The 14,658-nt window shown below is 38.2% G+C and overlaps 1 protein-coding gene across 2 annotated transcripts in view; it reads left to right on the top strand.

The window, feature by feature from the left end:
* The first annotated feature begins 309 nt into the window (after positions 1-309).
* Positions 310-14,658, top strand: part of tup (LIM1_Isl and LIM2_Isl domain-containing protein tup) — a 31,394-nt gene continuing 17,045 nt past the window's right edge. For both annotated transcript variants that reach the window (XM_066282694.1, XM_066282684.1), the window contains exon 1: positions 310-722. In XM_066282694.1, the coding sequence (XP_066138791.1) occupies positions 578-722 (145 nt within the window). In that variant the 5' untranslated portion in view covers positions 310-577. The remainder of the gene's footprint in view (positions 723-14,658) is intronic.

The raw sequence follows: 14,658 nt of genomic DNA, 5'->3' as shown, positions 1-14,658 counted from the left end.
AGGGTAGGAGCTTCGCCTGTAAAGCCAATCCTGCAAAAATTTACATCTCAAACACCGCCAAGCTACCTACCGAGGCTACATACACAACCCGAACATTATGTGGAGCTGGTGGGAGGAGGGAAGGAGGGAGGACGGGACATCGATCCACCCGACCATTTTGTCCGTGCCCCACGGGCTGGCGCGCCAATGAGCTTCCGTTACGCGCAATCGCGCAGGGCGGAGCGTTTGCCACGATCGGCAGAAGGGGGCACGACCCGCCCCGAACTAGTGACGATGCTGCCCGACCGGTCCGGCGGCATTAAACGGGCAACATCGTAACGTCAGTTCGTGTGGACGTTTGTTGAGTGACGGTCGGGTCGGTGTTTCATACACCCCACTATTATAGGTATATTTTTGTAACACTACTTAACTAAAAAAAAAAATCGTTTTTTTCGGTGGAGTGTGCAGGACCAACAGTTGTTAACACTTTTGATTGTTGGAATTCGGAACCTTTTGGGGGAGAGTGTGTATTACATGTGCCTTTCCAAGTGAATGTTGTTTGGGGGGTGGTGACTGTGGTGACTCGGTCGGGGGCTCGATGGTGATGTCAGAGCAGGCAGGCGTTATCGCCATGCATCACCAGCTGCCGATGCACCACCAAAGGGGGCTGGTGCAGCCCAGTTTGGTGATGAACCCCATCGGGGGCGGAGATGTCTGTTCCGTGGATGGGAGCGGCACCAACAGTGAGTACTAGCGATCAAAATTCAAACTCGCAAATGAATAATACAAATTTGATAAGTATCCGACGGATAGACGCCTCAATCGATTTGTCAAAACCGATAAAAGGTACCACCCATAATGGGTACCTACTTCGGCACTTGTATAGTCATTACCTGCTACAATTTTCTCAAGTCAAAAGTAAAAAACGACCAACAAATCAAATAACGCAAAAAGCAAATTTGAAAAATTGATTGCGCTTAAAATGCTTGCCGAGTGCTGCAAGAATATCTCTACAATGACCATATTCGGTAGAACTCAGCAAGCTCACTTAAACCAGCAATTGCGCTACTGCTGATTGTGCTGAACCTGACAAATATGAAAGTTTTACGATTTCGTGTTCATATATTAAAAAGCAGTGGAGCAAAGCCTGGCCGCTTTTTAAAGTCAAGAAAGTGAAAAAGTGGATAAACGCTGAGAGACTAAAATGCTTCCCGAATCCTGTAGATCTGTGCTGACATGTGGTGAAACGCCACATTCAGTATATGTCAAAGGGCTATCTTGAACCAACGATTGAACAAGTATTGATTCCACTCGACTGGATAAATATCAGAATTTTTCATTCTTATGTATAGTCAAAAAAGTACAGCAGGAACGTGCTGGCCTCATTTTAAAGTCAAAGATATGAAAATGTTCAGCTTATGAATGAGAAATGTAATTTTTTCAAGAAAAATCTCACAGTATTATTAAACGATACAGTGTGGTAAAAAATGAGGTGAATAAAAACAGGTATGTCCAGGTGATAAGTTGGAAGTAGACACTGGTGACAACAAAAAAATCAGAATCGTTCCAAAAGGGCTTAACGAAGCTAAAATTTTAACCGTAAAAACGTTAAGGATCGCCCAAAATTACTAAGTTGGTAGAGGCTCTGAGAACCAAAATACGACGCTAATGTTCATTAATATTGAGACCTCATGATTGTTAATTAAACACAGGAAACAAATCAGTCTCCAAAGAAAAGAAATTGAAAAAGTGAAGAGAACCAGACAACAGTTCATGTTTACCTCTCAAAATTCAGATAAATTCTGAAAAATGCAGTATGTCACTGATTTTCATGGATCAGCTCAGAAACTCAAACTTGACTGCGCTACTTTAAGACAGTCATGGTCGTGACGAGAAGGCCTCAACAAATTAATAAAATTTAACTTTTTCTTCATATATCCAAACTCGATTTTATGTTTATATTGTTGCACTTGAAAATTTTGTTCATACTCATCCAACATCACTGCCTTTCAGAAATATTCAAATATCATCCTTTCGAGCTTTGTAAATCCACTGGATAGGCACCAGGGGCGTATCCACATGTTCAAGTTATCAGTTTAGAAAGTCGAAAAAAAATTGTCTTGGTTGTCGTTTATTAATTTAATGCATTTCGAAAACGTGGTTTCAATCGAAAATAAGAACTTTAATAACATATTATTGTATATTCAGGGTTTAGCACTTCTCTGCAATTAAAAAAAATGCATTTGAAAGTGGTAAAACAGGTGCGTGGAGGGTACAATTTTCGAGCAAGAAGCAAAATTCATATGAAAAGAAATAAAATTTCGAAAATTGCTAGAGTTCCCAATGCTGTGATACGCCAATGATTTAACCCATGTAAACCATACGATGCAGAGCTTCTCCATAATTTGAAAACTTACCCCATAGGTATAGTGCAACAAAGCCGTAGTGAGGGCAATTTTTAATTAAGAGAGAGATCGAAAAACGCAGTCGAGACTGTAGATTAAGCACTGAAAGAGTTTTCTGTGATTTAAAAAACATTCATTTTAATCCAGTAAAAGCGGGGGTCTGCAAAACATAATTTTCAATTATTGAAGGTCAGAATCATCAAAAAAATTAAAAAATAAAAAAGTAAAAAAATGGAAAAAAAATCATATATACATATACGCATCGCGGCAGTAAAGACTCTCACGTCTTAGACGCTTCAGCGGTACGCAGACGCTTCGGGATTAAAACTTGACTTCACAGCCTTGGTGTATAATATAGTATTTTTGAAAACTACATTTAAAAGACATCGTAATTAAATTTGTCGAATGTCTTTAAAGGACATTTTCCTGCCATATATTTTTTTAATAGTCGAAAAAGGAATAAATAATGATAGGTATTATTCACCTAGTCAGGCAATGAGGAAATCGCCCATAATGTTGCTTCTTACGTCTTTGGCCCTTCAGCGATGCGCGCGCGCTTCAGAATTTAAATTTGACGTTCGGTCATAATAACGTACTTCACAACCTTAGAATATAATGTACACAATTTTACAGTATTTTACTCATGTCAATCAGACTTAAAAAACACAAAACGACTTAGTAATTGACTTCACCAAGGGCATTTATCGTATTGTTATTATAAAATACCTGCTTGATATATCTTCTATTGAGTCCAAGATTGAATGTTTGAGGAAGGTTGAAAATATACAGGTTTCAATAATTATATTTAATGTATGATCATTGACAACCTAATTAGTAAGAAACAAAAAAAAATCATACAAAAACGGTTATATGGTATGAAAATGTAAAAAAATGTATGGACTACCAATTACCACTCTGTTAATGTTATGTATTACCTATATTTGGACCTATCAATGCTTTTGTTATCATGAAATGGTTTTTTTAACGTCCGGAATTCATTAATGAAGAGGAAAATGTTTTTCGATATCACAGACAGTAATTAAACTTTGTAGTGTAATTCGTAAAGCCGTGGCCCAAAAAGGTAGTGGTTGCTGGTCGAAACCCACCAGAAGGTGCTGGACTTTTCCTTCAATTTTAATTAAATGCCTCGCTCTGCATTAATAATTTTGTTATTCCGAGTGACATAATAGTACATAATTAGACGAACATGTAATGAAAGTTATCATCCCCGATTGAGAAGTTTGCGACACGAACAAACCCGGGTGGTGTAACATTTTTGGGAATATGTTGATTATTATATGTACGAACAATAAACTTTGTCTACTGGCAAACATCATACTTTCTGCAAATTAAGCACCTAAAAAGACCTTTAAATAATCCCGTTAAGTCGAACCAATCTTGTTAACGCAAAATCGTAGTATTTAAACAGGTCACAATAAAATAAGCCTTTTTCGTTTTCCAACAGCCGTAGACCGAGGCTTTCTGCCTTGACGAAGTATTAACAAGTTCTCTTAATGCATACAAAATCATTCATTAATGTCGCACATCGAAGTACCTTTCTTCATTAATGCACGATTTTAAGGGCGTTGTGCTTGGTTGGATGCGGTCAGCTGCTGCTACGACTGTCGGCGATTAGTTACAGCATCTATGTGTGGCACGCGATCGGTATCTGTCACCTATCAATTTTTGACATAGGGGTTTTCAAATAAAGAAATATGGGAGAGTGTATGTCAAATCCGGGACTTGCGCCCGGAGTACGAGTTCATAACTAGGTTGTACAATTGGGACTTAGGAAATCGTGACTATCTTAAAAATTTGTAGAATGATTTACCGTTTCTATGCAACAAGTACAAAAATAACGCATTCCTGTCTACTTAATATCAATAAAATTGTATGGCAATACAGCAGCTTGCAACAAAATTTTGCAAGTAGAAAAGTGATATTAAAAATAGAACGAACTTGGTTCAGTTCAGTGCAAACGTTGGGTGTAAATTTGAGTTTAATTTTTTTTTTAAACAATTACTCCAGGAATTTTTTAAATAATCTAAAATCTAAAAACAATCGTCAATAAAACTTACGTTGATCAGTATTTCCAAGGTTTAATCTCGACCTCAAATTTAAACTCTAGATTTGCCATATATCCGTTTGATTGTCTATCGAAATTTTCATTTAAATTAAGAGTACTCAGCTGAGCCTTAGAAAAAAATTTCTGGAAAGTTAAAACTATTAAAAAATTGAAAATTTTCTAATTTTTCGACACATTTTTCATAGTCTATCGCATGATAGACTCAACGTTTATTGTAGATTAATATGTTATATGTACCTACTGATAAATTCAAGTGGAGTATGTTAAGATATTGTATTATCGCACTTTTCTCAATGTTGCAAATTGTTTATCATTGAGATTATTTTTTTCGTAAAATGGTTTTTAGTCTCAAAATTCGCCAAATTCAACGAGATCTACTTTCTCAGTAAAGAAACAGAAAAAACATTTCGAGACAAGTGAAACTTGAGCGACCACGTTAATCAGTTCCTAATGTGTGGACTCGTGCCGAAAAGGACGCTTATCAAACCAACCTTTCGCATAGGAAGTAACGTAAAAATGATTAATCGTTCTCATGTAAAAAAAAAACTCCTTTTGATGTGTTATACTAATGGGGTTGGAAAGTAATTTAAGCACTGCTTGACTACATAAATAAAAAATTAATTTTATCATAGATTTTTAAAATTCTCGCATTGTATTATTTTATGTAAATCGTTAATTCGCAATAAAAATCAAATCAGACTCTTCTTAATACTAAAAATAAAAAAAGCAAAAACAATTTTCTGGCCTATGGAAGCAGCGCCCTCTCGCTTCTTTGTCTCTTTGTTTGTTTCTCACTTTTTTGTTTTTTACCTTGTGTCGCTTTTGGAAAAGAATAAAATTTTACTTATTATTTTACTATTTTATTAAAATAAAATCAGATTTTTTTAATAAAGTTATAGACTGTGACACCGCACAGGTCTTATTCTACTCTAGAACACTGAGGGAGCAGACCATAGTGTGTACATAAAGTGTGGAATCAATTCTTTTTCTCGATCTGGAACTAGAATGTTAAAAAATGCTTGGGCACCTTGAGTTTAGTTTAAAATTCCGTATATTTTGGTTGGATAATGTGAACGGTGACATCATCATGGTTTCAGATATGACGTCAATGTTAAATTTTTTTTAATGGTGATTCTTGTTTTCGGTCATTTTATGTGACAGTGCGCAATTCTTTAGGTACAGGACATAAACTTTTTAATTATGTTGTATAACAATTTTTTTATAAATTCTCAAAAACACGTTTTCTATTCGGGTATTTGTTGTTAAATAAAACATACACCTTTTGTTGCGTTCACGCTCTATCGCCATATCCACTCATAAAAATTTCAATTCTTGATACTATGAATAAATGCATTGTAATACAACTTTTATTTAAAATTAAACCTTCCCGAAGTCAAACCAAAACTTATCAACATTAAAATTAAAACATTATTGGCGTGTTTTGTATTAAACGAACAAAATTATCTGCTCTATTTAGATAAATAAACAGACCTATCCAATAAATCAAGAGAACGCAACAGAAAAAAAATATGTTTTTTAGAATTTATCGAAAAATTTGTTGTATGACATAGTGAAAGTATATGTTCTGTACATAAAAAGTATGTCCCTTCTCGTAAAATTATCAAAAATAGGGGTACCATTAAAAAAATTAACACTGACGTCATATCTGGAACAATAATGACGTCATAGCTAATAATATCCAACAACAGTAGGTGGAATTTGAAACTGAAGTCGACTTATTCGAGCATCATTTATTTTTTAAAGTCCAGGCCGAGAAAACAAACTTATTGCATACTTTATGTACATACTGTATACACTAGTTAACGACTTTCCCCACCAGGAATTACGTAGTTTTAAACCAAATGAACCCATTATAAATTTTTGAATAGTGTAAATATCATAGATATACTTGTTAATAGATGGCGCGAATAATTGAATTGAGACGTACACCAAGCAAAATTTATTTCGTCCTAACAAGACGTATTTTAGAGCAGACGTATACCGAAGTACTACTGCATAACCATATAAAACCCATAATAAAAATCAAAGGACGTATATACGGGCAGAGACGATACGAAACATAGTATCTGTCCATAATAACTAAAAATTCCGATTTAATAAAAAAATTTATAAAGATTAATCAAAAAAGGTTAATGGCTACTTTAACATTCACTCGCAATAACGATCAAAATGAACCAAATAAAAAAAAAGTGATAGAAAATCAAGAACTACATGCATCAACTAACGCCACATATCAATCATATGTCAAATATGTCAACAAACTAACTTAAAAAAATTAGGTGAAATTGGCATTTTGGTCATTATTTAGAGGTGTGTCATGTAGAATTGAGCCATGTCGAACAATTGTTTTGAAAACCTTCGCGAAAACCAAATTGCTAGAAAACTAAATTTGAAGCCCTAAATATTCTCCTTTCTCTTCTTCATTGAATTAAAATCTGAGGTGTAAAATCGTTTAACAGTGCTATGCACTTGCTCGACAAAATAAACGAAGAGTCAAAGTAAATTAATCTATGAAAGGCTCAACTTGCTCGCCCAATAATGACCGTGAATGAACTGGAAGTATGAAGTAAAGAAACGTGCGTCATGTCAAACGTCATATGGTATGATGTGTAGGCATCTTGACCGATGCCGAGGTTATAATCAAATATAATTTGGTTTCCCAGTGAAAAAATCACAGGAATAGTCGTTAAAAAAATTCAAATTGGGGCCTTCCTTGACTATTGCCCTTTAAGCCATTCCTGGAGGAAAACCCTACCTTTAAAATAGTTGAAAGCAATCGATTTTCTCAAATGGCGAAATCTGCTTAACATGCATGAATTAAATGTAAAATATGTTAATAAATTAATCTAAAAGCGTCTGGCGAAAACAAAAAAACATGCCATATATCAAGTGTCAAATTATACGACGCGAAGCTATTTCGAACAATATTTTAAATTCATAATTAAGAGAGAATTTTCTTTATATTTAAAATTGTATAGAAAATTAAAATTGAATTTTTAACCCCTGAATATCGTCTCTTAATTTCTTCCCTAAATTGAAATATCACGTTTAAACTCGTTTAAAGGAATTATGTTCCTAAGATGTTTGATATACCGTCACCAAGTAAATGTTAAATATTTCATTTAATTAACGTGAATCACTTACTACAAAACAAAAACTATGCCATTTGTCAAGTGTCAAATTATGCGCCACGTGACCATATTGAGGTTATAATCAAAATAGACCTATCTTTTCGATGGAAAATCGCAGACAAATATGCTGCAAGTTCAAAATGAATGTTTTTTTTTTTAATTTTTGAATGATTTCCTTCAATTAAGGTACAGTGTTGAAGGCGATTTGAGCGAATCAACTTTCGGGAATAACGTCATCAGTTTGATACCTGTTACTCAAATGTCAAATATGAAATAACCACTTAACATAACAACACAGATAAAAAAACATGTCTTGTGTCAAATCAAACGTCAAAAACAGCTACATGCAACCACCTTATAAGTATTCAGATTAACCCGATTGCACGTTAACAACGACGAGAGGCCATCATATCTCGAAAAGAAAGAGGAAAGGTCAATCACAGGCGAGATCGAAAGTGACCCTTTTTTTAAAGGGATAATTCGATTGAAATTGAAAATTGAATATGTGTACGGACCGTTTCATCCAAAAATTTTTAATGGACCATCGCGGGATATCTAAAAGCCGATTGATCACAGATTTTTGGGCAGGAAACGACATCTAAAATAAAAAAAAAAAATCAAAGCATTTCTAGATCGCCCCAAATAACTACTTCTGTTACGGACCCAAAAAAACTGCTCCTTACACCGTGTGATCTCTAATTACCGCCATCCGCGCACAAAAGACCAATTTATTGTTAATTAAACGCAGAAAAAAAGAACACAAAGCAACTTAAGCGTGTTAAATTGAATTAACAACAACAACGGACGTGGATGAGCGGTACCATCGGGAGCTGGGCAATTTCACAGGATGACCTGCAGAACGAAAATAATAATAACCCATCCCAAGGTATATAGATAGGCATCTTTCTCTCTCTCTCTCTTTCTCTCTCTCTCTCTCGGTGGTATTTTTAATTCAATCACGGTGCCCTGCCAAGTGGATCGCTGCTATTTTTGCTCAGATAGAGATGGATGGAGATGATAAGGATGATCATCGTCACGGATATGCGATCTGTGTTGGGAACTTGACCTACGCGTATTACAAAGCGGGGCTTCCGCCAAGGAATTATTGCGTAATAATCCGTTTTATATGGGGATACAGTTCGTTATTGTGTGCGATAAGTGCTGCTGGCACAAACTGTTATAATGAAGATAGGGTGCGGATACTGCAAACATAAAAAAAAAAAGAAAAAGATCTTCGAAATTCACATAACACCGAGTTTCATCCTATTAAAAGACGTGGTAACGCATCCCCCCGCACCTCCCACAGAACGGAGATAATAACACCCAACAAAGACACATTAAAAAACCAAATAGGTGGGCAGCGAGGGTAAACAACGGACCCGTCAGGTACGAGAAGCGGCCGCGGCGGCATCCTGTGCCCTCACAATGAACCCGAGACTCGGTAGCGACGGCCCTCGTTAGCACCGGGGTGCTAAATGCCCCCCTGGCGGCCCTTTGTTGGGCCCCGCCACTGCGTCAATTGAGTGAATGCCCCCGCGTTTATGGGCCGGCGGGTGCTAATTTTTTTTATGGGCGAGGGGGTCACATCAGCGGCGGCACGAATCCGACGAAAACATTTTTCGTGGATACTCCGCGAAGTGGCGTCAAAATTTCGTCACGATTTGGGCGTTACCGTGAATAATGGAGAGCTCCTAAATTTGGCAAACGAGTGAGGCTGGAAGCCCAGTAAATGTCACACTCCATTGGGCGCGTTCTAAATTGCTAACCTCACTTAGTGAAAAACAGGTTTGCTGAATTATAATTAAAACAGATGTGGCATGACAGGTGATTATTGTCAACTGTCATGTCAGGCCGTCTCAATAATGTGCGATTAAGATTAATTATGTGCGCAAGATCTTAAACAGGGTCTCTTAATTTCTCAAAGTATGTCAGCTTTTTTCATTCTAATTCGTTTCAAATTTCTGAGTCCTGTAGAGAGTCCCTAGCATACGCCGCAAAAATCGGCCACCGTGAAAATTTTGGAACAAAAGAACGGCGCCACATGGTCATTGACTGTTTAGGAAGAGATTTACGAAAGCACACATGCCACATGCAAACACGAAAACTTCCGAAACTTTCAGATACCTCTGAAGATCCGGCAACAGGAGTCACACTTTGACAACTGACTGACATTTAAACTAACTTGATGAACAGCGAATTTGAAGCTCAATCAATCGACTCAATTGGCTGTGATGTTGAGTTATAGTACTGAGTGAAATAGAACCTAGTCGTGTCTCAATGCGTATAGAGAAAAAACGTAGAATTTTTCACGGTTTATCCCTAACTAAGTTCCCCTCCATGCAAATGCCACCTCGGAGCAATAGCGACAAGTTTGGACTAGTATCAATTAACATGTCAAATTGACGAGCTGTGTGTTAACGGAACTGAACGTTGGAAAGACGAGAAACCGTCGTAGCTTCAAGAATAAAACTACAGAGACCGCTAGTGGGCAAAATGCAAAGCGATTAATTCTGACATTGAATGTGACACATATGATTTGTTTAAGCTTCGCAGAGCCCTTCTCGCTAGCTTCGGTCTGCAACGTGTAAACTAATCTAAAGTAGAATTTTAAACGCACATTACGCCGCTAATTAAGGTATCAAGTGCAGGGAAGAAAACGCCATTTTTTAATCTAAACGTCACGACTATAATTAGCCTTCCCTCGTAAAAAAATTAATAATTACCATAGATAACCAATGTCCCTGTGGAAGCGCGTTTTTCGTCGAACTATTTCATACAAACTCTAATGCCTTAATTAGCTAAACAGGTGATAATTAGAGGCAAGCATTCCAACAAACAAGCTTAGGCGATTAGCAATTGTTGCAGAAAAATAGTTGTGTACGCATACGGACCAGACTTAGTGCCTATTGATATTAAACTAAAAACTGAATTATACCTACATGCTCAAAGTTGTTTAAAACTTATCATATATAATTTATGAGAGACCTACTAATGACCCGTTTGGCTTATTAAGAACAACACAATATTTCACGGAAAAACATTATTCTTTATCGGGGCAATTACAAACTTCAATAATTACACGGCTCATTAATAACTAAGTAAATGATTATTAGCATGACACCGATACTACTGGAAATAGCACGCATACAAACAGTTTTTGTGCCTCTAAAAATCACCTATACAAACTAAACTTTTTGTAATTAGAAAATTACCATTGTTTTTTATTAATTAGATTACAATCACAACATTATTTAAACCAAGCTGGTTTAAAGCAAACAAAATATATTGCAAATATTGGGCTAGTTTAGAGGCTAATTGGCTTGCATCATTTCCCCTTCTACAGTTCGGTCCAAGAATTATCACTGAGCGTGGTAGAAAACGTAAACAAACCGAGTAACAGATCATAACCTCAAATGACATTATATGTCAAACTTAACGTCAATCTCTCGCTTTGAATTTTGCCGACTAGAAGTCGCCCGCGGGTAATTATTGGGATATCATGCGCAGCATTTTGCCACCGTTCTTGCTGCCGTACCCGTAAACAATTTATTTAGGTAGCACGTCATAACTTCAAGTGACTCCATATGTCAAATTTAACGTTGCATGCGAGTAATTATCGAGATGCCATACCTAACATTTTGCCACTGTTCCTGCTGCCGCACTCATAAACCAACTTTAGGTCGATAGGGTCAAGGTCCGGCCGTCAAGCCGGCCGCTCCGCTTCGCCATAAGGCCTATTGAGATTTTATATCTGGTTTTAATTGAAAATTACGTTCCCGGTGTATCTGGCATTCGCGGAAAATATAATTGTAATTACCTTCAACGTTCGTTAGATTATACCTACGTTGGCGTCCGAGTTAGCCGGTAAAACTTAACTGCTTCCCCCACTTGAACTCTGAGGGCGCTTAATTAATCTAACATAGATAAGGGCCTAAGGCGAACACAGGAAACGTTTAAATAAGTGTAACTGGAGACGGCTTAATCAGAAGGGGGACGCAATGTACGTTTCTATTCGCGAGTTTGCGTTGACAAATGGGCGCGCACTATCCAACGCCTCGGTGCGATCAACATAAATCACTTCAGTCGGTGGTCACAGGGCAATTCCGCAATTATTTGCGATGGTCGGCTTAATAACTCGCAATTGGGCATGCAAATTCCGCCGATAAGAGCAAACGACGATCGGCTCGACCATACTCGAGATGGACACGAAGATAGCGAGGTTGTCGGTGCGATCGAGCCGGCTTTGCTTGTCTTATGTCTGTCACTTGATGCGCCATTCGACTGTTTTGTTGCTACCTCCCCTGAGACTGGAATAAATCCCGGACGCGTCCCTCGAAAAATACATTAAATATTGGTTAAAAGAGAATCGCATGCTGCATCAAAATAGTCACAATTTACTGTACTTGACGTGACGTTTAACTCGACACTTGACATTTGATAAAACAATTTTTAGTTGACGAAACACCCTGAAGTGGTGTATTATTAAACGCGTCTTTGTTGCCCTTATTCATAGCAATTCCTTGAAGGAGACCTTGAGGCTTCCTAATTCGAGGAAGCCCAGGCTCCTTGGTTTTATAAACGATCCTTCCGCAGCCCTGGTGAGAGGGGCTCCCTTCCGAATGGACCATGACTAACAAGATTGTGTTTACTGTTGAAAGTAGATAATCTGACGGATCTAATGCCAAAATAACAAACAACTAAATAAAGAAAGTTCTCCATAAATAATAACCTAACGGGGAAAAATCTGGTAAACGGGCCGGCCAATGCGTGTCTCCGTGTTTCGCATCTTTTATAATTACCGAAATGCTCATGATTAAGTTCCAGAAACGAACACCCGGCATAATCTAAATTTTTTTATTTCGAGGAACCGGTAGAGTACCTTTCTCCTTACCTCGACATTTTTCCTCCCTAATGAACAAGAAAAAATAGAGGTCTCGGAGCCGAAGCATATGTGTTGCACTTCCTCACCACTGATCGCATTCATTTTTCTAAAGCCCTTACCAGACTCACAGGTCGACACTGGCGCCACCTTACAATCAAATCTTACTGCACGAAATATCCGAAAGGAATTTTAGACAAATTCGGGCCTATTTCGATACGGTTTTATTGCCGGCTTTATTACCGAATAAGTTTCGGAATGCGGCTACACGGATACGATGGCGACCGTAAATTTTCGGACGGAAACAGGAAAGTTGTTGCGCGGCGAGAATGTGGACTTGCTTTAGCCCTAAAATTTTAACTCAACTTGAGGGGGGATAGGGGAAAATGTTCCCCGATATTCGACATTTGAGTCAGCTCGCTATCGATATCCATCGATCACGATCACCTTACTGGCGTCCGCGCTGTCACACCGAACCTGAAGATCTAATCGATCGCAGATCGCATTTGAAACGTCAATATTTCATTGACGTTAAAGGGGCCGCCGCGAATGATGGGTCGATTTACCCAAGGAAACGGGCATCGCTTCATCAAATCACCAGTGGCGCCCTTTCGCACTTCAATTCTTTTGATTCCTCAATTCGAATAAGTGATCCTCGAATTTGAATTAATCAGAAATCTTTTGTTATACTTGACAATGGAAGTTGCTTATTTTGATAAATGAGTGACGTAAGTCTAATTACTGTCACGTGTCTAATTGAATTTTAGTGGGTCGCAGAAGTTATCATGGCGTCTACCAATATGATCTGTAGTTTGTAATCAAATGCAACGTTGCAACTGCTACAGATTTTATTGCAGGAAGTGTGATTGATGAAAGTTTCAATGGAAACTTGAATGATTTTAAAGAATTATTGGAAGAGTTCCTCGGCAATGTTGTTTGCATGTGGCATAGACATTTCCACGATTTTGAGATGGGTTTTGAAAGGTACTCAAGTCATGTTTTAATTTAAACGACAAAAGAGCGATTTTGATTTGTTTTAAAAACGAAACTTGTCAATGCGAAAAGGTGGCGAATTGTCAACTGTCAATATTCTTTAAAAAAAGTTTTTGCAATCAAACGGGCAGCAACCAGACGTTGTTATTTTGTCATTTAAAGTGACTCGATGTTTGCTGGTTGCCGTAGTTTCTGTTAAAATTAGAAAAATTGGCAGAGCGCTGGAACGAGCCTAACACACCCAAATATTCAAATATTTGACAAATCGTTGGAGAAATTCTCAGGTTTGCCATCCTCATTGCTTTGGCATAAGTGCCGGTACGGAAGCCTCACAATTGTCGTAATGCATTACGTACCTTTACCGATGGGTTCGGCCTCGCCCATCGACACTTTATCTACGTCTATGAGAAATCTCGAAAAACCGCGAACGGCTTATTTAGTTCTTCGGTCCCTCTCCCTTCGTTGGTCGACACATTTTTCAAAAAAACCGGAATTAATCCGCCGACAAAGGGGTATGCAAATGGCCCTAATAAATTACAAAATTTAACCCGATAAGATTTTTTTATAGTCGGCGCGCATGGTAATTGCCGCCGTTTATCAAATATGGCATCTTTTTGCCGCATATTTGAATTGTTTGATTTATGCGAGGCATTGGAAAGCAACATTGAACGCCGGGGATTCCTCATTGTTCGCACGTTTCCAACGTCGAATTTCAGCAATTTCAAGACGCGGATTGCTCTATAAACATTTTCGAAATTCCACCTATACCTGCCTAATAAAGCCAGCAGCCGGGCGAATTTAGCGATTCCCGGTGAATTATCGGCCATCTGAGCAAACAACAGACCAATAAACCGGTGGTAATCGCGGTCCTTATCTGGGGCTCGATCTCTGCGGGGCCCCATTAACAGACGGACTCATTAGCGGCGACGGCCTAAAATATATGCGGCCGTTGCTAATTTGCATCGACCCCCGCGACGTTGCCACCTCCTCGCCCGCGGTCCGGACCCAAACACCCCGCGATTTCGGTAAATTGGCAACGTCCGTCGCGCCGGCCCGATCTGTGTCCGCGTGACGAGCCGCGACTACCTGCGCGTCGACGGCGTAAATAACTCCCAACACGTCGCTAATTGTTCGGGCTTATCTTAACGCTCATCTCGAATTGCG

The sequence above is a fragment of the Euwallacea fornicatus genome, chromosome 1, assembly GCF_040115645.1.
Source record: "Euwallacea fornicatus isolate EFF26 chromosome 1, ASM4011564v1, whole genome shotgun sequence".
Classification (NCBI taxonomy): Eukaryota; Metazoa; Arthropoda; class Insecta; order Coleoptera; family Curculionidae; genus Euwallacea; species Euwallacea fornicatus.
This window is presented reverse-complemented; position numbering and strand designations above follow the sequence as displayed.